The sequence below is a fragment of the Haliotis rubra genome, unplaced genomic scaffold, assembly GCF_003918875.1.
Source record: "Haliotis rubra isolate DU_JTF1 unplaced genomic scaffold, ASM391887v1 Scf688, whole genome shotgun sequence".
Lineage (NCBI taxonomy): Eukaryota > Metazoa > Mollusca > Gastropoda > Lepetellida > Haliotidae > Haliotis > Haliotis rubra.
Window position 1 is genome coordinate 508,288 of NW_025767399.1, and position 23,323 is coordinate 531,610.

General features: G+C 39.1%; 2 protein-coding genes across 3 annotated transcripts in view; one reads left to right on the forward strand and one right to left on the reverse strand.

Annotated features, from left to right (window-relative positions):
- LOC124258226 (rho guanine nucleotide exchange factor 11-like) overlaps positions 1–3,560 on the forward strand; it is a 122,192-nt gene extending 118,632 nt beyond the window's left edge. The window contains 1 exon segment of the mRNA XM_046692290.1: positions 163–3,560. Within this exon segment, the coding sequence (XP_046548246.1) occupies positions 163–815 (653 nt within the window). The 3' untranslated portion in view covers positions 816–3,560.
- Positions 3,561–6,182: 2,622 nt separating this feature from the next.
- On the reverse strand, positions 6,183–22,676 carry LOC124258235 (rho guanine nucleotide exchange factor 1-like). Of its 2 annotated transcripts, none has more exons than XM_046692303.1 (16): positions 22,407–22,676; positions 20,836–20,942; positions 17,872–18,008; positions 17,293–17,439; positions 16,342–16,421; positions 15,791–15,913; positions 15,408–15,525; positions 15,100–15,257; positions 14,023–14,260; positions 13,749–13,836; positions 12,925–13,100; positions 11,642–11,724; positions 11,271–11,436; positions 11,018–11,112; positions 10,303–10,459; positions 6,183–10,011 (listed from the first exon to the last, which is right to left on the reverse strand). In XM_046692303.1, exons 2-16 carry the CDS (start codon positions 20,898–20,900, stop codon positions 9,809–9,811), a joined length of 2,034 nt encoding a protein of 677 aa, XP_046548259.1. In that variant the 5' UTR covers positions 20,901–20,942; positions 22,407–22,676; the 3' UTR covers positions 6,183–9,808. The 2 variants fall into 2 exon arrangements, with proteins under 2 accessions (XP_046548259.1, XP_046548258.1); XM_046692302.1 differs by having other exon boundaries at positions 10,297–10,459; positions 22,407–22,675.
- Positions 22,677–23,323: the final 647 nt, after the last annotated feature.

Below are 23,323 nucleotides of genomic sequence, written 5' to 3' on the forward strand. Positions count from 1 at the left end.
CCTACATTGAACAACAATGTTCTCAATTAGCTGTAAACCCCTGATTTCTAATTTTCAGCAGAATTCTGGATAATGTGTTTTGGTAGTATTCTTTCTTTTGCTGTTTAATTTAGTTACTCTTGTGGACATCTCTTGTATTGTTGTTTGTGTGTGTGTTTTCAGATGTAGCGAATAGCCTGCGAGAACAAGCCCAGGAGATGATGAGTGCTGTGGGTCTGACCCGTCAGGATGACGAGCTGGAGAAGAAGACGTCTGCTGCTAAGAAGACCCCCTTGTCCTCCTCCTCCTCCTTGAATGGTGAGAAGGTCACAAGTAGTACACCTGTCTTGGCAAACACAGCCACGGACAGTGACAGTGATGATCATGACTATGTGGAGATTCCTGATGACTTGCCGCCACTCAATGAAGAGAGGCTGGCCAGCTCCAACAATAACTCTGAGGGAGATACTCTTAAAACTGTCAGTGCGGAAAACTCTAAGAATGAAGTTGTCTCTGCAACAGGACAATTTGCTGATAAGGCAGAGATAGAGTCGGTGATATCCCAGGAAATGATGAGTTCCACTCAAACTACCGACCTTGACGAAGGTGCTAATGACTCTGATTCTGAATCCACACCCACGTCTATCCCCAACCTTGGGGACTTGGGTGAGACGGACACAGACTCAGTTCAGAAATTTGATGGTGTTGTGTTACCTGGAGGAATATCTGCTGAAGAGTTGATGGCTGGAAATCAGACCAAGCCATCAACTGGTGATGAGAAAAGTGATATGACCTTGTCTTCAAAAGAGTCAGCAGTAGATCCGATTGAAATCTAGTACACTAAAGCATTACAGAGTTTCTACACACATTCATTGAGGTTCGCCTTACTCAACACTTCAGCTTCCAAGATTGGGAATAGCCTTGTGTGGTTCATCATCTCTGAAGGCAGCGAAGGCAGAGTAGATTGACCTATTTGTTGACATAAGTAATCAAGATTTCAGATAATGGATGGTATGTTCTAGAATCATGTGACAAATGAAAGAAAAGCACTGGTAGTTTTTAATCAAGTCCTACACATACCAAGTATATACGTATACCTTGATCAAAAGACATTATTTTTTTGTGCCAAATTGTGATATTCATGTAAGATATTCACTGGAATAATGTAAATTATACATTTTAGATATCAAGCTTTTTGTGCAAGTTTTAGTATTCTGTGCTTAGTTTTGGATGCAAGAGTGTTTTCATACAATTGTCACTTGTGTGTATATGGTCATTATAGTAGCATAACTAGACCTTGTCACCCATTCTGTTAGGGAGGTAACTCTTACCAATTTATGAGTGAGTAGTCTCCCCTGATTGTATGACAACATTGAACTTAATGCTCTGCCTTAGCTGCCCTGATGGACCCTTCTCCATATTGAAACACATCATGTTTTCTGATGGAGAAAAAGCTGTAGATTTGGAGCCATGCTTGATCAAATTGTGAACTTTTTTTAAAGGGAAAGTGCTCTCTATGTGTTATGTAGCATTGTACAAAAGTGTTAATATGTAAATATGTGTATCAATGATCCTGTCCAACAAGGGAAATGATTTGTATAGCTGGACAACCTGTTCAATATGTGTATTGTTTATAGACTAACATTATTATTATTATAATTATTATTATTATAGTTATTATTATGATTATTATTATTATCGGTGAAGCTGACAGCTCCTCCATATACCACCATACCAAGCAGGCCTCCGTGATCTGCCATGTTTGCATTAAGAAATGGAGATTTTATATGAATTTACCAATATCAAAATACAACCTATGCTTACAGAGTGCGACTTGTTACAGAGACAAGGGTGCCTCTCTCCTAACAGCAGACACTGATGCTCCATAAACACATTTGATGATAAAGTTACCGATTTGATTTTTGTTTAGTGCAGTGAAATTTGCAAACTGTCTTTATTTTTATAACACAAGGAGACGCTGGAAGGATCCTGTTTCGTGTGGAATTGATTGTAGTGGTAATGCAAATGTATGGACAGGAGCACCAGTGTCTGGTGATGCCTACTTATGCAATGTGACCATGTATGTGTATTTATACAACTCTCATATTCATCACTCTGTACCCATCTATTCTCGCAGCCTACTAAACCATCACTTACATATAGCCTCAGGAACCTAACTTGTTTCCCGCACAGGACATATGTTGATTGGTCAACTCCAGATGAAACTGCCAGTCTGAGTCAGGAGTCATTACAGACCTAACATTAGCCTTTCGCTCCTTGGTTGTCATTATAGATTCTGCTCCAGTGCAATGTGGGTCGTTACTTAGGGAGTAAGTGTAGACATAGCTGATTAAACACAAATAACTTCAAAGACGTTATACTTAATGATGGTGTGTTTGCATTTGTTTTAAGATGATATTTACTGATATGTCAATCACATATTGATTTGTACTTCCTTTTCATTTATTTTCTTTTATTAACATGAGACTGATGTTTAGTTCACTCAAAAAATCATTTCTCCAAATACCTATCATCTTAACAAGTGATACTCATACCCTCAGTAATTGTGGATGTTAAAGTTCCACTTATCATGTTGGACAGTATAAACAGATCAGGTATATGTTGTAAATCAGACAGGATTGTTTCAATGTGTAATCTCAATTCAGAAACTCAGAAACAAACTGAGGATTTTCCTTTAATTTAGTCCTCAAAACATGAAAGTCACTTTAGTGATTGCGAGGCATGATTAACTCAGTCTCTAAAAAGTAATGCTTACTCCTGTTTGAGTCATGTATAGAATTTTGTGAAGAAATTACGTTTACTGTGCATAAATGCCTTGATACTTTCCTGACTGATGTTGAGTTTCTTGGAAGAAATGTTGTTTGACATTTTTCAGTGTACAAGGGTTATTTATCTCTGGGATGGTAAAGGAAGGTGTGTAGCAGTCAGTGTGCAAGATGGATGCTGTGTTGATCATGATGCACCACCCGCCTTTTGAGTTGTTCTTTGGTGCATACGTACCACTGCTGAAGCAGTGTCTGTGGAATTTTTAGGACTCCATTGTAATATGTCTTGGTAAATCTTTGCAGATACATTTATACATACAAAAACTAATACACCCCAATTATTGAATTTGTTTTCATTAATTTATGATGTTGGAAATAATATCTTTTTCAAGAGAAGACAGATTTTAAGACAAAAGCAAAAGATATGCTTCAATAACTCAATTACAAGATGTTCCTTTCAGCAAATCTGAGTCAAAGTAACGAGTTTGGCTTCACTCCATTTCCATTTGCTGTTATATTCTCATTCCTGGATAGGAATAGGTTTGTGTAAATGGCGTCCCCCTTCTTGAACCAAATCAGGTACTGGTGTGTTGAAGTTCAACATGTTTCCAGGTTAGATTTTGAGATGAGTATGTCATGTCCCTCTGTGAATGAGCAGACTTGCATGGATGTACGCTTCACATGACTCCTTGCATACTGTCCATATACACTTTCCTTTCTGATCACTTCATCCCAGACAAGGCTGCAGAGCAGATACAAAGTCACAAGTGGAATAAACTGCATATTTCAAATATAGTCAGTGTGTTATGTTGTGTTTGGAATGAAAATCTCCCAGGAGGAACCAACATGGCTTCATTGTGGATATCTTTGATTGAGCCATACACAACATGCATGACCCATTACGCTAGGGGTATGACTGTATGAATAATGAATATTGTTTATGCTGTACTCAGAAACAGCTATAAAAATGCTATAAAAAGTGATACAACTTTGGTAATATTAGGTAATTAACTTGATATCTGCACAATCTTGACCAGAGGAGAGATCTTGATGATTAAATATTTAGTGGGTGCTATTAAAACACTATTTTGACATTGAATTAAAGAAAACAGCCTTCATAACCCCCTTGCAGAATCATATAAGGGCATAATGGTTTAGGAATGTCCATATATGGGAGGGCCCTATTGCTTAACATTAAGTGAAGTGCAACCTGAATTTTGCCCTATTACTTATTTGTGTATACGAGAACATTGGACACACTTTCATGGACAAGCAACAAGGAAGATGAGGAAGGATAACCTGTTGTAACACCTATTGTGCATAGTTTGCATGTGCTTGGTGAGTGTTCTTCATATTCATGACAAAAACTACTTGCTTGAAATCTCTCAGTACAATACAGTGAGAGATGAACATATCTTGCACAGAGAAAGTACTAGTATCCAGTTCCATGCAGCATCAGGAGAAAAACAATAATTTCTGGTTTTCAGAATGATTGGATGCTATGTAATTTGTCTGGTAGTACTTAGTACAAAATGGTTATTATTGTCAAAAGTAGACTTAATTACGGAAATAATGATTGATGATATTATTGAAAAGAGCAAATTTCCTACCCAAATTGTACCAGACATTTGCAGGAGCCTCAATTTAGGCATCCCTGCTATGTACATATTCTCCTATCTATTACAAATGCTATTGGACAGCACATATGGTGAGCTAGTTACAATATTCCACAATTAAAACATTCTGTGACATGGGTTTTGAATTAAGAAGCGTCTCAGGGATTCATATTGCAGGAACTTTGAAACACAGTAATATTACACATAGACAATGCTTGATTCCCATGTTCTCAAGACAAGGGAGCAGCCAGAAGATACAAATACACTGTGCATATTATACATGCATTAAAGAACAATAGCAACATATATAAATGTGATAAATGATTAAACAGTAAAAGAATCTCAAGACCTTACGTCAAGAAAAACTTCTTTTTTCATCAGACCCCCAAAATTACCAGGAAAGTTATGACCATTTCTTATGTATTGTTTAGCAGCTGTTATCATATTATTGCTTTCCATCTCTTGCTGCAGCATGCATGGGCATGACACCAACGTGGCAAATCATGTGCTATTTCCGTGTGGCCAGCAATTTTAATTTTAAACATTTTTCTTTCATAAATGATATCACATTTTGCAGTCTATCAATACGAACGATGCAGTCGATTTAAGCACAGTTCAAGGCTGTGGTTATTTTTTGAAAGTACATACCCATTGTTTACAAAGATGAAATTAAACATTATTGCAGTTGTTTTTCATTTATATATAGATGGTATATTGATCTATGTCCCGTAATTGTCGGGTTTTTTTTCGACTGCCGATATGGTAACATCAGTGCCGTGCACGATTGGTGGACGAGTGCAAGCAGGAGCTCACAGCAGCTCACATATCCAAAGCGATACCTCATTTTGGCAAACAGGCAGCTGAACGCGGATAAATGATACTAATTAAACTAAATGTTTTATTGGTAACACAGTTATATAAAAAATAAAAAATACGTTCTTTTTGTCAGTCAGTTCAATCTTAAACACTCAGAAATTTTATGACAGAAGCGGATTGAGTTCACACAAAACTCAAAATGTACACAGTACAGTATAGTTCTAGCTCGGAGCACCGCGTATACTGAGCGACTCCTTGGCTTCTAGCTGCAATAAACTGGTTCGCCTGTTCTATGGCGCTTGCGTCGTCTTCAGCGCGAAATGTACGCATGATAAAATTTAGATCGTTTTCTCACACCAGAGACCATATAATGCTCACATATAATACGTTTGGACACTTTTTGTTAAGGCTGTGTTTCCACCAAAATGATCAAATAGTACATATTAATTTATGAAATTCTGATTAATTCTTTTTGGAAATTGAGCGAATAAAACAAGCATACTTTTCCAATATTTTTTCCATTGTTTCACAGTAAAACACATGGGAAGAAAATACCATGCATTCGGTACATTACACGACTACCATTGCAGCATATTTCCTTGTTATTGATGATGATGATGATGATGATGATGATGATGATGAGAAGACTATTAATAATAATTTACTTAGCTCAGTTTGTTTCAATATAAATGATAATTCCCATTCATTATATTTCCTTCTCCAGTAACACCAAAGTGTCAATTCATTGATCGCAATGCAGAGGACAAAAAGTAACTTTTCAAACATCTATTATCTGCATTATGTGTGGGTTTTGAAATATTGTGATTTGAAATATTGTATTCATATTTTCAAAATACTTTACAAATTTATCAGCACGTCAAGAAATAATTAATGCATTAACTCATGGACCTTTAGGTAGATCAGTGTGTTGATGATAAAATATTAAATTATAAATATTGGAAAGAGTAACCAAAACTCTCCTTGAATGCCCAGGTGTTTACAAAAAGTATGTTTTAATTGTTATGTCTGAGTAATGGTCAACTGTCATGAGTGTTCGTATCAATACACTAGTAGTCAATCAAATCAAACAGTTTATCTGGCAATAAAACATCATGGCACATCATGAAGAATAGTATAAGAACGCTTAATAGCAGAAATGGGTGAAAGACAACATTAATTTGACTTAGTATTTTGACATAAGTACAGTGTAAAGAACATAATGTTATAAAAATATTTTCATTTTCTGATGATATTGCCCAAACTATGAACAAATCTTAGCAGTCATACATTTGTTAAACGAGAAACAGTTGATAATTGTTTTCAGCCAGACTTGTTACTGATTGTCCACTGTTATTGTGGAGAATCAGGGGGGTGTTAGTTCAAGATTGCTGAATATTGTCACTTCTGCTTCATAATACTTCAGTAGAATCTGACCATGGCATCAGGACATAACAGATGAGGAAATCTAATATAGGAACATTATCTTTTACAATTAAAGTTACTGAAGCATGCTAAAAAATATTAGTGGCATAATAGATACTTGAATTCTAATTCAGGACTGGCTGAAGACACACAGTACACTTCACTAATATTTACTCTCCTGTTCTGAATGGTCATGGGTATATTTAAGGTATTTATCAGTTCTGTATTACATTGTGTACTTTTCCATTTTTAACATTTTTTCACCATAAACAACATGTTTTTTTAATATACAATCAGTATGTCAGGTATGTTGATACATGTTTCGAGCTTCGTGTCCTCAATATTTTATACCTCTGTAGACCCAGTCAGTTTTTCATGGTATTAATCAACTTTGGATGGTATGTACATGTAGAACATGCTAAACATAAATATCTTTAAAGAGTGTTTTGAGTGATGACCAGCTGGTAGAGGACTCTGCTGTGATGAATAAGCTATGGTTTTTGTGTAAAAAGCTCTTTGATGTGAAGATAATATGAACAATTATATTTTGAAACCATCTAAGATTATTTCTTATGCATCTTTATGACATGAAATTGAAAATTTCCCATGCTTTTTTTTATGAGAAACAGTTCCCTTTTTTTATGAGTATATGCTCTTGTAAAACATTGGTTGAGTAAAGTCTCATACAATATTGTACTTCCCTTTTTATTATTTTTTGAGTGAAAATTATCAATTGGTTAAACTGGGCATGGGCATATCGTTCTAAAATTTATGATACACTTTTCAAACAATATTTTAAGACATAACTTTTTGCCTTTTCAAAACATTTCTTGCAATTTTGGAGACATGCTTTCAGTACATTTAAGTGTAATGTTACCTGCAAGTTTAGCCAGAATGTATTCATTGCTTCTCTTCTTAAATCCTGGTATCTTTATATCCTTTGTTATCATTAAAGCTAATATTATGGCCAATAAAATATAAATATACGTTAATAAATATTTATTTGTAGATTATCCGTCCTAAAACTAACCTGCTAATTACGTTTATTAATGTTCACGAGGATTGATAAACTGCATACTTTGCTTCAAGACACAATTGTATTATATTCTGACTGGGAAGTTTCGATTTCATGCATTTCTTCGTTTTTGACAATGGAACAATATCGAGGAAGATAGAATTTGCCTCACTGTAATGAAGCTGGTCCCTTTTCGCCCTCAAAGCTCGTCAGGAACTGATGAAGGATGCGGAACCACGTATATTTAGTTTCGGAGAGGAGACTATCGAGAGTATCAATGTTTTGGGTTTGTGCTCAAAGGGAGACAACTCAATCAACTCAAAAGCGTATCAATTTCAAAGTAATGGTCAAAGGGAGAGAACTGAACCAAACGTCCGGCAGAACTCGTTTGAGGTATGGTCTAAGGGAGAGAACTCATTCGACGACAGGATAATTTGTTGACTAGAGTACCGTCCCTTGTTTGAATAAAATTGAGACGTATTGCGCACGCATGTCCTTTTTGAAATTCTTTCACTGTTCCGACCTTCGTGCAAGAGAGGTAACAATTTGAAATTTTAGTTATCTCCCTTTGACTGGAACACTGCATGAAGCTTTGTACAAGGGCCACAACATTTGATTTCTGTCTGGTTCCCATGAACTCCTTTTGATGTTGCGCACGTATTTAGACGTTTGTTCTCGTTCATTTTTTCTTTACGGCCGATTAGTGCAGCGGCACAAAGAGGTTCGTGCGTGACTTAACACGGCACTTATGTCCGTGGCAGAATCGAACGTGAACGAGACTAAAGGAGTCATTTTCTGTAGACTGGTCACCAGATAGCCCCAGATAATCCCGATTGAACTCTCCACCCAGAGCTCCATGCGACCATGTTATGCTATGTTATAAGTCATCACTGCGCCGGAGTGTGTCCCGCCTGGTGTGGTTGCTATTTCTGTCGCATAAAGAATCTGGAACCAGTCCATCCTTCCCCAACTTCATGTGCCAACTATGTGTAAAGTTTAATGATAGACACGGTCACTCTCCTACCCAGAGTTCCATGCGGCAAGCCGTCGCTGTGCCGGAGTGTGAACGAAATATTGACATGAATTCTTTTGAGTTGTCTCCCTTTGACCACCAACGACAACGTTGATACTATAAGTTCGATTGAGTTATCTCCCTTCAACCACAAACGAAAACGCGACGCTGTTTGATTGAGTTGTCTCCCTTTGACCATAAACACAAATGGGGCAAGGTTGAGTTGTCTCCCTTTGACCACCAACGAAAACTTTGATGCAGAGCGCGGTTGAGTTTTCTCCCATTCATCACATAGAGTGGTCTCCCTTTGACCTCAAGATGAAAGTAACTGACGATTTTAATTCGAAGATGCACCTTTGGCCATCAACCTTATCAGCAATCCGTTCATGTAAAGCTCATTAAGCCAAAAAGAGATGTTGTCAGCATGAAACAGTTTTCCCAAAAGAGGAATTTAAATGGAAACAAAATCATGATCAGGTTTGATGGAATATTCTGTCCGGTTGTGATTATCTGTCGGGAAATATATGGTGTCTCAGAGAAGATTTATATATATGACGAACTTATGTGTACGTGATCAGTCAGTCGGGACATTGGTGGCTCTGTAATATCAAGATGTCAGGTGCCACACTAAAATAGCATGATCATGTCGAAGTACTAATCGAGACTGGTTGATTTCTGGCGTTGACAGTTTATATTATCGATCTATAAGTAATCCATTCATCAGTGCGGAGTTACACTCCAGCAGTTGCTGCGTTTGGTGTTTACATTTCTAAATATTTGATGTACAGTCAAGCATGCTCTTTTTTGGCAATATTTGTAAAAGAGGATCATACGAATCTTGCTTAAATGTGCTTAATCAACTGATCTATTTGATTCCCAAAACGAAATCACAGCAGTACACCTTCTATGGATCACGTGTATCAAGTCAATGCTAACATGACATTCTTGTTTCCACTTATTTGTCAGTTTCTGATATCATTTTTATATATGATCATAATAGTTGAGTCAACACTAAAACATCTTCCTGGGTCCGTTTTGCCAGATTTACAGTGTGACAAAATCAACTAAGAATCCAAGTGGCTGTGTATATTATAGCACATATAATAGGACATAAGAATCATATCACAATAGTTACACAAAAAAGGACACTGTTCTGTGATCATCACAATCTGACTCCAAGGTAAAACCTGCCGAGGTGTTCTTGTGCCCCTTCAGAAGATACTTCGATGTCACTGGTGTCGGTTAATGTCCGGGTCTGATATGTCAGGTCATTCTTTTCATGGCGACCCTGAAGCACCCTGAACTCTGTGACACTTCTGCTGTCAGTAACTCCTTTAGAGCAGGCGTGTACCTCCTCGTTTTGATCTGATAAATATAAACAACAAACGTTTAAAGCAAGCATGTTCTAGAAGCATTGATTATTCAACAGGATTATTACAACTTTATCAGGTAAAGTTATAAGCTGTGGCACAATGTTTTGCCAACTGTAATACAGTAAAAACTGTAAATAGGGAACACGGTTGATGAGCTAAGTTCGTTTTAGGACTGGGGATATTCCTTTCCCCACCTAGAATGGTCATTTATGTTCATATATACTGCTGTATAACTTATTATCCGATAGATTTATTAGAGAAATTAAAAACTCCTCACCGTCACCTGTATCATCTTCGGTTGAGTCAAGACTGAACTCCACGGTATCCAAGCTTGAGGCTGTAGACACTGTCACGGAACAATCAGAAGCTCCCAGACAGTGTAGTCTGTGTATTTCTCTCCTCAGACATGTGTTTTCTTGCTGCTGTCTCTGTGCAACCACCTACGACAAACACGTGTGACTGTATGGGTAGCCTGGCAGTGTCTGCTGCATTGTTCCACTACCGACACATTCAGATAAATAAACAACACTTTTACAAGTACTGTCTACGTTGTCTGGGGAATCTCAGGAATACATGCATTTCCTGGTACACTTTGGCGTTCACTGACCACCTCTTACTGTCGTTTGTTACTTTAAACGAGAGATAACTTTAACATAAAGTGTACATAGAATGCCTAAATAGTCCGTTTTTAATCTTCACAAATATCAAACCCGTGAAGGTCTGGGTTAGAATATTGATCTTCAGTAACCCATGCATGTCATAAGAAGCAACTAACGGGTGGTCAGGCTCGCTGACTTGGTTGACACATGACATCGGTTCCCAATTGCCCAAATGCTCCTGCTGTTGATCACTGGATTGTCTGGTCCCGACTCAATTATTTACAGACCGCCACCTTATAGCTGGAATATTGCTGAGTGCGGCGTAAAACTAAACTCACTCACTCACAAATATCAAGCGTAAATGGAAGCAATGTTATCAGTGACACCAAGCATACGTACTTGTAGCTGTGACAGACTTGTTGTCATCCGTGCTGTCATTTCACGCACTTGCTCCGTCATGTTGCAGATACAGTTTGTTGGACGTCCTTCAATGGCTGTCAGTAAATAACATATTAAGGCATATTATTTTGCTAAAGACTTTGACGTGTACACCTTGGTTACAGTTACTGAAAAACGGGTATTCTTGCAGAGTAATGTGTGACTGATTGAATTACAAGCTTATACAATCATGGAGAATGTTAGACCAACATACAATGAGGTGTTTGTGGAGTGGATGATGGGGATGCCATTGGGGCCTGGTTACTGTTTGAGTTTATCACAAGTTGCATCAGCTGAGAATTTATTTCCTGTGCTGCTTTTATCAGAAAAAGGCTGCTGCTCTCGTTGTCGTCATGGTTACCGCCCATCACAGTGTCAACCTGATAAGTACAAACACCCGGTGTCACACAGCGAAAAATCTTACAAGGTTCGTGAAATTCATTCGGTAGTTCTTTACACATAGCTGCCAACAATTTCACTTGTCCATTACACAACTAAACGACTAAACACGTTTTCATTCCAATTATCCTTAAGCGGTCCATGAAAAGATGAATGGGAATAGTTATTGGGGTCTGTTCCACCTACTTCCAATGTAAGTTCGTCGTCGGTCTTGCACTCATTTGTTTCCTCCAAGAGAGACGTCTTTTGGTCTTTCGCTGGTGCCATGTCTGTTGGAATTAACAAAGCAGTAAATAGTCGAATTCGATATTAAAGGTGAGGTGAGGTGAAATTGGGTTTAACGTCGTGCTTGAGAATATTTCGCTCATATGACGACGTGCATGCGTGTGTATGTGTATGTGCGGCTGCTTGTACTAGCCCAGACTGAAGCTGGTTTTATAGTGCTAGCCCACTGAGATACCATGCCGCAGTGAAGCATGAATACCCCTCTCAGACACATTATACTGACTCCGAGCCGACCAGTCCTTGTTGTACCCATTAATGCCGAGCGCCAGGCAGGGACCAACAAGTACAAATATTTTAACGTCTTTTGGTATGACGCGGTCGGGGATCGAACCACTACACCACGGAGACGGTCGAATTCGATATTAAAGAGGAATGTAGCAATATATGTGTGTGAATAGTGATCGTGTGACTACCGATACTCACTGTCATGTCAAGTGATAGCGAACAAGGCAGTTTACCACAAGTGAATCCAGGATTGGAATAAATATTAGGGCTGCAACGAATACACTACAGGGCGAATACGTTTTACAAATTCAAATATTTGTTCATGAATACTTTATGTTTAATACCAAGTAATTAAATTAACAAACGTAATTCTTTAGGTTGAACATTTCAATCATTTCTGTAAAGCAAAATACAGCTTATAGCTTAATGACACAAATTACGCTACCTCACTGGTTGGATGCATTCCATTTTGCGTGTTAGATAAACAACATACTAGTTCCACGTGAAACGTGATTCTCGATTCAATTCTAGTGACTACCAATAATGAATTCAGTTCATGAAGGGGCACCGTCCCGTTTACAGAATACACGGGTGAATTTATAGCAGGGCTACTGTTATTCGTTTGTTTGTTGTTTTACGCCGCACTCGGCAAAAGTCCAGCTAGAACTTCTGTATATGAAGACCAAATTATCATAAAGAAACACGGAAGGTTATGTTTTTGTTATACCTCCTGTGGTTTCAATGTTATATTTGGTCGCTGGCATTGAATCAATACGGCCAATGGTTTTCTGTTACTGAGAGGCAGTTGATGGTAGGTTGTGGGGAGAAAGACACTTCCCTATGGAGGTGAAGACCTTGCCAACGTCTCCTAACACCAGGATCTGACGTGTGCACTTCATGGTGTGATATCTGCTACTGAGAAGCAGTTGATGATAGGTTGTGGTGAGAGAGACACCTACCTGTGGAGGTGAAGACCTTGCCAACGTCTCCTACAGCAGGATCTGACGTGTGCACTTCATGGTGTGGTACCATGGCTGCTGCCACTGAGCCAATGCGGGACGGAAGTTGTCCTGGAGCTGACATTCCCTTTCTCTCCCTCGCTTTCGTTGCACAGTCACTGATGTCCTTCACCCACCTGGACACAGAATACTTGATGTAGCATTGTCTACAGTAGTTAATCGTCCTTGTGATCACATGGCTGTGTACTGCCCGGCGAGTGGGTACCAATATAAGGCTTCACTAAATATTTAATAACTGTTTCTGTTACATGTTTTGTTATATTTTGGTACAGAATGTGAATTTTTTACAGGGACGCTTGGTAATATATGCATACACTGTATGTTGTGTTGAAAAGATCATTGTTTTAATTGGCAAACAGAAAAAGACCTTTGATTATCAGTGACGATGTCCGGCATATCTCCTGAATGGACAAGGCTGGCATATCGTGGCATATCTAAAAAGACATTATAGCTGTTCCCAGACATCATTCACACGCATCGGTGACAATACAGGCAAAAAAGTGTGCAACATATACTCATGCCAATAATGTTTGTCACCCCCTTCAATTTTTTTTAATTGGAGAGGGGGGGTGGGGTGTGTGTGTGTGTGTGGGGTTGGGGTGGGGAGGGGGTGACAACCATTATTGGCATGAGTATATGTTATATCTGGGATTACACTTTCTTAGTAAAACATAACATATGTTACATTTGACCACTTTCTAAAATGGCATTGTGTAATAAAAAAAAGTCTGCATTTGTGATAATAATGATGCACCAGTACAAACCTATCCCTCTCTGACTGTGTAGGGACAACGAACGTGTACATTGCCGCGCCATCGTCCTCATCATTGATAACAAAGAAGATGGTATTGTCTGAAAGTAAATATTTCTTACGCTGGAAACATGATGATAATATCATTATATCAACTTGCACATAATGAGACTTTCATGTAATAAATAAGAATACAACCAGCATCATGCAAAATACAGTTACAACATATGGTAATGAAAACATATATGGAAGGAGCCAAATATATGAAATACAATTTTTGCTCCTACCAGAAGCATAGCCTCTAGCAAGCACGTTCTCCAGCTTCAGGATTGGGCGGTACTTTCCCTTAGTGCCTGTTGCTAATATTTTTGTGAATGGACAGAGAGCCATCGTGTCGTCTTGGGTTTGCAGCAGTAACATCACGTCCTCCAGCAGCACAACGAGCATCTCCACACTGCACATAGGCTGCAACTTCATCGACAGAACTCCGTCCAATACAAGTTTGTGCTGATTGACATCCAACTCCTGAAACAATTAAACTAATGTCAGGCTGATTGTTATTATAGCCCTTGTTGTATTTCGTTATTCTATGCCCTTTTCCCAAATGATATGCAAAGTGTGTAGAACGGGATGCTATTGGTGAATACCATGACTGTGAATATAATGAAGTACTAGAATATTGTGACCACGATGACAATGCTTTAAAATATATTAATTCTGCTATTTAATGATTAAGCAAAGTTGCAATGTTGTAATTTCACAAGGATTATTATATCAATAATATTTGAAGGATATATAACCGAATCTTCAGAATATAATACGAAGGTTGGCCAGAAGTATAAAAAAGGCATGTTTTAAAAAGTCCGCTCTGTCAAAAAGGCTTTCTGTTGGGGGTGATTACGTTTTTCAACTGTAATTTGGCATTATATTGTAATAGTTTGGCGTAGTTTCTGTTCCTGGGGTAAATTAGTGTATCTTTACCTTTAAAGAACATAATGCATTTTCCTTGCGCTTGCAGTATGTGATATGTCAACACGCTTATAGAACAGATACACTGCAGCATAAACTCGTGTGTTGTTCAAATAGCGCAACGCCATTAACAGGCTCAGATAAGGCGTAACGGCCATGAGCTCGAAAACAGCATCCAAAGAATCGGTCAGATAAAGCGGAATAATTTCAAGGTGTGAAGACATCTACATGCAAGTGAGAAATTAACCTATGTTGCAGTAATATATGGAAACCATTCATTGTACATAACTGCACTCGATGAATGAAAGTTGTTGTTAATATGTGTAACCAAAGTTTAGGATTACTGTTGATCGTTTTACACGTTTTGTTTGGTTAATAATACGAGAAAATCTTGCCTTAAGTTCCTCGTATGCCGGGTGGTGCGTGTTGATCTGCCTCTGTATACACGACAGCCGGTAATCATTCTCACAGGTGTGCACGGCCTGGTCCACGTATGCTAATACTTCCTTGCTTTTCAAGTGGACTTTTTCAAGAAGACGTTTCTCGCATGCATCTGTCAAAAACAAACCCCGACAAAATATGGTAAACTATGAAATTCCATATTTTGTGCAATGACCTCTCAAGTTTGTCATCTAGTGTTTATCCCCGTGCAATCTTTGCGTGAATGTATTCATTACAAGGTATTAGATCATCTGTTGTGTACCTCTTGTGCAATCTTTGAGTGAATGTATCAGTAGAGGGTATTTGGTTAACCGCTGAAACTCTACTGCCAAGAATTCTTCCAGTTTCCGGTGCTGACAAAGCGTGTAGCTTTCTGCCTCCTGTAATAGAAAGTACTAGACTTGTGATGTTTGGGTTTCGGCTTTTCAGGTGCAACGTTTTATGCACAATTATACATTGTTAACCTCATTAGTGTATTGACATCCTCGGTGTTTTTTCAACACGTAAGCAACTTACTTAAAGTTTGCATTGATGCTATAATTAGGTTGTGCACTGTCATTTATTCAAGTATGCGTTATTATATCTGACCAAATACGTATGTGATTAACATCTTTTGAGATATAGACCATTATTACATTTTCTCACTAGTAAAAACTTTGATGGAGCATGTTGTGTCCTGAGTTCCTTCAAAATGTCTTTAATTTGAAACTGGTTCCTGCAGTACTTGGCGCATTCTTGTCGGAATTTCTGTCCATTTTCACCATCAAACTGCAATGCATATTCATTCCAAGGTATTATATAGACTATGTGGTAACAATTCGAGTCATAGCAGTGTTTGCAACAATTATGTGATGATTGTTTCATGTTGGACAGGTGTTTAACATGTCTATAACACGTCCGCTGCGTCCTCTTATACATTGTTCATACAGACAACTTTAATCAAAAGTCGCATCGAAAGCTCAGTGGATGGCAATGTATGGTCTTGACGGATTTATTTATCTTTCAGCAAATATATCAAATTGATCCAAATGTCATATTGTTTTAACAGTTTGTCGAAATCCTAATAATAGCGTTTAAGGAGATAAATATTTCCTTCGGAATTTGGTTTCCTTGATAAAATACTTGAACTAGCGACACAGGATGGCAAGTTGCCTAGGTGACATGTCGATTTAGACTGATACAGTCTCTTATCTCACCATCCACAAGAAAATGTCCGCTATCCTGCGTATGACGGGTGTTTCAAGTCGGCGCCTCTGCAGTTTCATGTTGAGCTGACCTGAAGAATCAAGAGGAATATCTTACACCAACAACATGACAATAGGTTAACGATTGTTGTCATTGTCAGAGAGAGAATGCTGCATTTTTCTAAGTGATGACCTTGTTAGGTGTCCATTTTTCAAACTGCCACGACCAGGTTTATTTGTATCCCCACCTATTTCACATACCTTTCCTACAGTCAAGAACATCGGTAAAACATTCAGGCAAATCTGGATATTGACGCTGCCATCTATCATTCCCAGTTTTCGTCATTTAGTCTGTTTATTTCTATACTCTCTCGGAGAAGAATGAGGTCATCAACATTTATACTAGGCAATACAAGCAGATAGGGTGGAATAAGTCCAAGGGGGTCGAGAACACACTATAATTCACTAACAGGACACTATAACGTGACGACGGTCAGTGTGGTGGTGTCGTTTGCTGTAGCTGTATACTGATTCAGAATAGTCTCACAAAGAGGTGAGGTGAAATTGGGTTTAACGTCGTACTTGAGAATATTTCGCTCATATGACGACGTGCATGCGTGTGTATGTGTATGTGCGGCTGCTTGTACTAGCCCAGACTGAAGCTGGTTTAATAGTGCTAGCCCACTGAGATACCATGCCGCAGTGAAGCATGAATACCCCACTCAGACACATTATACTGACTCCGAGCCGACCCATTAATGCCGAGCGCCAGGCAGGGTCCAACAAGTACCATATTTTAACGTCTTTTGGTATGACGCGGTCGGGGATCGAACCCGCGACCTTCCGCTCTCCGGGCGGACGCTCTAACCACTACACCACGGAGGCGGTCAAAGTCTCACAAAGAAGCCCAAGCAACACATATACAAGTTAGTTTCGATACGGATGTAGGTGTTAAACACTCACTGTGTAAATGTATCACCTCGTCAAGATTAGGAAACAAGGTCCGTGTCAGTCGAATAGGACAGATACGTTTAGCCACCATGGGTTGGTGAAACAGTAAGTCTAATATCATGAGTTGTCGGACATGAGACCTTTCTGTGTGCAACAGCTCTGTAAGAGATAAATATATGTCAACCAATGTGCACAGCATAAATGTTATTATATACAACATATGGACGTAAATCTTTGCTTCTGATTTCAAGGTTTACGTAAAGGTAGTATGGTTCGAATACCCGAATCACTACTATTTCATTCCACACTAAGCTGACACTCACTCACTCACTCACTCACCCACCCACTCACTCACTCACTCACTGAAACCCACCCACTCACTCACTCAACCACCCACCCACCGACACACTCACTCACTGAAACCCACCCACTCACTCACTCACTCGACCCACTCACTCACCCACCGACCCACTCACTCACTCACCCACTCACACAGTGAGTACCCACTCACTCACTCCGGAAAGATTATTTCTTCAACACTGACTTACAATTTGTATTGTTTTACAGATATGCAATTCAACCGAGTTCTACCATTCAACACTAGCTGGCGTTTCATCTCCTTTGCTGTGAGTGCCGTGATGGTGTCTCCAAGAACGTCTTCCAGTCTCGGTAGGTCCGGCCCAAATGTCGGGTCTGGGTCGGCTGGATTGTCTTTGAGGTCGACGAACCTTTAATACATTGAAAATGTCATACCAAATACATTACATTTCATTTGTCGCACAGAGTAAAAACAAGTGTGAATGGATCGCTGAAAATCAGTGGTATAACGTAGCACTTGCTGAACGTTTTGTCTGTAATTTGTTCACTGAACCCATCCGATCTGTCAGTTGCTAAAGGGTTAAATCTATGGAAAAGGCAATTTAATCATAGAGTATCACTACAGTCATGCTATCATCGCGTAAGCACACTCCCGTCTCCCACGCAACCCATGTTTTGTGTGCAGCCAGCAGATAGAGTACATGTTATGATGTGGGTTAGAAGTGTGATTCCATTCATGAAGAATCGTCTTCCTTTCGTTGAATGTTTGTAATTATATCACTTCAGGAGGTGCTGGAAGTGTGAATTGTTTTACTGAATCGTATACTATCGTGAGACACTGTTGGTTGCATTTCGTTTGTATAGGTCAGAGATGTTTCAACTACCATGTAAGTCATTCAAATGGACTGATTGTTTATCAATGTGGAGTGATTCATGTATGTTCGTGATACATATTTGAATGTTTGATATCCGTTAGTTCGGTACATGAAAGACACAGAGGCTTTGTGAAACAGGAAGTAATTGTTCTGAGAGGCAACAGAAAGTATACAAAGATATGTTTATTTATTACAGTTGAAAAACTGCTCGATTATGCCATATATAAACATAACTCATATCTGCAAATGTTTGTAAAACCATACTGTGAATCTCTGCAAGTTTGTGCAATAGTCTGAGTCGACCGCTGGGGTAGGAAATGAACACATGATCCCTACCGTGTTGTAAATGTAACTCTACGCCGAGAGGATTTCCATTATATACGGACTGTGGTATGTTCTGCGATTACAAACTTTCAAAAGTGCCGAATAAATGTATATTTTAAATAAGAGTGAACCATTGAACAGTATTCTTTGAGTACTGACTTAGTTTTTATATATATATATCGCTAACTCAAGAAGAGTCAGCAAACATAAAACCAACTTGGTGATATGATTTCTTGTGCTCCTCGGTTTGTTTAAATCATGTTCAGCATTTTAATTTGATTGTGCGAAATACGGCACCAAAGATTACAGGAACACAAGTGTCTTCAATGCTGGTGTGTTTCGACGACCCTCACTATATTTCACATGGAACTGACATGAAACAGAGCATCGTTGTCTTTGTTGTTGGAGTTGTGGATATATCCATGGCACATGCTTCGTTGAGAGTCCAGATTTGAAGGTCATAGTGTTCACGCCTGTCCATCAACGCCTTCACTGAATATACTGCGCGAGGAAAACAATGCGTTTCGGAATTAATCTGTAAAACGCACACACAGCAACACCGCTTTAAGAGGCATGGAAGGACACGGTTAGGTATGGCGCAGTTGCTTATGCGCGATGACCACGATGTTGCACTTGTTGATGTCTAGGAGAGAATGCATTCCTCGAAATTAGAACTAAAGTACTGTCGGAAATAGAAAAAAACTGTTTTTTTTCGCATTTACATCTACAGTTTAAGTCGTAAACATGTGAAAGTATGAACTATCTGTTAAACTAAGTTCGGCCTAACTACAGTCACAGTGGTGGGGAGATAGGAAATGTAGAAAGATGACTTTACTGAGGAGAGATTAGTGCAGAAATGAGCAATGCGAGCTTTTTCTAAGTCCAAGCGACTTATTTGGAACAGCATATGGCTTTATGTAAATTAGTGTGCAATGATATTGTATTACAAAGGACACTATTTAAATTCGCATTTTGAAATTAAACTTAGCTTCATCATAAATGATAGCTGTCGTACAAAATAATAACTTTAATACTGAAACTATTAAGGATGTAGCTACCACGGAGTCTCACTATCACTATAAAAAAACAGGTAAGAGGGGTCGTCTCAAAAGCAAAGCCAGGACGGGTGTCGCAGACGGTGGTTGGGGTCGGGCTGGAGGATAGAGATAAGATAATCTGTTAGGGGAATTAAACTGTGGAAGAAAACGACATGTCATAATAATTTGCAAATAATATCCAGTCCTGTCCATCTTCGGGTGGTCATGCCACCTATATATTTTGAGACATTTAATTCGATGGCTGATTTAATCTTTTCTAGACCCGTGAAGATCCGGGGGAGAATAGGTCTTCAGCGACCCATGCTTGCCACAAAAGGCAACTATGCTTGTCGTAAGAGGCCACTAACGGGATCGGGTGATCAGGCTCGCTGACTTGGTTGACGCATGTCATCGGTTCCCGATTGCGCAGATCGATGCTCATGCTGTTGATCACTGGCTTGTCTGGTCCAGACTCGATTATTTACAGACCGCCGCCATATAGCTGGGATATTGCTGAGTGCGGCGTAAAACTAAACTCTCTCACTCACTTTTCTAGGGCATGGATATCATCCTCTTTTACATATCTCAACATGAACTTTATGAAAGCAAGACACGTAAGATGTTAATCAATAGACATGTTCAACACACATGAAAAAGCATAAAATATCATTGAGATGACCTCCTTGTGCCTGTATTCAGCATATGCATTTCATGCGAGGTGAGTCGACGGTCTGTCGTCATACCTGGCTGAGCGACCTAATTGCCATCTATAGTCTGATCTATTGTTTTCCCCGATTTTACGAGGAAACATGCTTTCCTGGATATCCTATTACGCATCTCACTGAACGCCCAGTTAGGCCGATGTGGGTTATTTTGACATATGCTATTTGCAATTGTGTAAATTTTAGGGATACAGAGTAACAGCCTAAAAACAGTTTTGTTCTATTTCTGACAGTACTTTAACAATGGTTATCGATATGCAATGACCATGATAGACTTACCATTTGGTGGATGCTGATTTGCTGCGTGAATGTTTGCGAGATTTGCTGAATGGACCGCGGTCCATGACAAGGCTTGTCACTGTAACACTTACTTGCCCATTTTCGTTCTGAAACAAAGTATAGTTGTTGCAAGATCCGGTATAATCAATTACTGAGTACAACGTCATCACATATATTGGGTCTGTAGGACTAGCACTACTCATACCCATCTGGGAGTCATACCTGGTGCACCAGTCTGATCAAATACTGGTGCACCTGGAAGACTGTTCTGTGTATTGGGTGATCCATGTGTGTACGGAAACAAGGCAAAACAATTACGTCTTCAGGCGTGAAGTACGCTTTCATAAACTTAGTACGGAGGAACACAATAGAACTAGCATGTCGATAATAATTCTGTTAATGTCATACTATTATTTTGTTTGAGTGACTGAATGAGTGAGTGAGTTGTTTTTTTCGCCGCTTTTAGCAATATTCCAGCAATATCACGGCGGGGGGACACCAGAAATGGGCTTCACACATTGTACCCATGTGGGAAATCGAACCAGGGTCTTTCGGACCGCCCCTTTGTCAAAGGATTCTCAGAACACGGCAGTGATAATAAAACCACATCGTTATTGTGGATTGTCGATTGTCGATTGTGATACATGCAACTCTTGTGTTGAGTGCAAACCCATCCAGAATGAAGGGCATTATTCCACAATACAATACGTTTTGCAGTTTATTTTAAAATCACTATAAATAACACCAATATGAGAAAGGACTGAGATTTCAGAACGAACTATTTGTTAAGTTCACTGGAATTTGTACCTTATCAGAGTTTAGCCTAACCATTACGTCAAACCAAGAATAGCGACAACAAGCAATATTTGACACTCTCTCATGGACATTCATACGCTACAAAGACCCCTGCTGTTTTGTCAGTAGTGTAGAATAGCGACAGTGAATAACTCAATGAACGCTAAGAGCTACGACGTCATTGATATCCACAATATTGTTGGTTAATATTGTGACACTGTAGACTGTTGGTGTTGAGGTTATGTCCCTCAACAAAGGTGATATCTGGGTCAGCATGACGGGTGAAGTGTACGTAGTAATGACACACAGGAAACTGAAAACAAGCCCTTGTCCTAAAGAAAAGAATACACACGGAATATAAAAGTTCGTGCTTGTCCTTCAGAAATGACACAGGGGTTTGAAAGCTCGTGCTTGTCCTTCAGAAATAACGCAGGGCTTTGAAACGAAAATGGATAGTACAACTTTAACTGTTTTCCAGCAGTATTTATACTTTCATGCCAATGTCATGTTAAAGGAAGCCATGTTTGGGAACGAAGAGCACGACTGTGGTACGGACAAAAATGGACCACAATTAAGCTAATCTTGGGGAAAAGTAAGCAAAGTGTCCCGTGAGAGATGGGACATAACTCTACATAGCACAATGTACGAACCGTATCCTTCCATTGTGAAACTATTACGTATTGTTCCCACTGGAATAACCCTTCACCGTCGGTCTCAGTATTACTCAACTGGACCGAAAATTACTTTTGTAACGTAAATGTAATAAGAGTACTTACCTTTTGTGCCTTTAGAGCAATCCTTCATGTGAATAACCAGTCTGATTTAGTGGATTTACCCATCGTTCGGCGTTAAACTCTCCGCAGTATGTTTGAGATACATAACGAACATGACGTAACGAGACCAGGTACAAGTATGTTACAATCATATATCCCATGCTCCAAAAACCGTTTGGATTGTAAACAGTCATGTATGGACTCAAGCGGGGGACATGTGAACAAGTCCATTGGACTATAGCACGTTCAGTGTGTCTATTCTAAAGCATTCACAACGTAGCTTTTATGCTGCGCGGCATGGCATACTTAGCTGTGTATGTTGTCCCCACACCTACATATAAAGCCATTATACATGTGGCGATAAAGGCAGAACAGAAATATTGAATGGAAAACCGCTCTTTGTAGGCCCATTTAGGAAGTGCTCTCGGGTTATGATATCGTGTCGTGGGAAAGATCACTGGGAGTTATCATATGCGCCAGGGAAGGTGTTCTTTACATAATACTGTAGATGTACTGTATTCGCTGTTTGGTCGACATTCTAGGAGTTGGTGAGTCAAAACTGAAATATACAACTTTATGGATGAAAACTTCATGTTTATAGCAATGGGCGACCACTCGATGTATATACTTACATCGTTATCAAGTAAAATCTACATCGACTCGTCGCTCTGTGCAATAAACAAGAAGTTGCCATTCACAAAGTTGTATGTTTCAAAACTGATTCGTGAAAATCTTTTACTGTTTGTTATGATAACCTACTTGTGGGAAAGGTGTTATGATAACCTACTTGTGGGAAAGGTGTTATGATAACCTAGTTGTGGGAAAGGTGTTATGATAACCTACTTGTGGGAAAGGTGTTATGATAACCTACTTGTGGGAAAGGTGATAGGACATGAGCTAGGAAAATATACTCATGGAGA

Coding starts and splice junctions, on each gene's coding strand:
- LOC124258235 (XM_046692302.1), bottom strand. CDS start 20,900: ATGGACCGCGGTCCATTCAGCAAATCTCGCAAACATTCACGCAGCAAA. Junction 15,914..16,341: donor CGGACATTTTCTTGTGGATG/GTGAGATAAGAG, acceptor TATGCATTGCAG/TTTGATGGTGAAAATGGACA. Junction 15,258..15,407: donor ACTCAAAGATTGCACAAGAG/GTACACAACAGA, acceptor TGTTTTTGACAG/ATGCATGCGAGAAACGTCTT.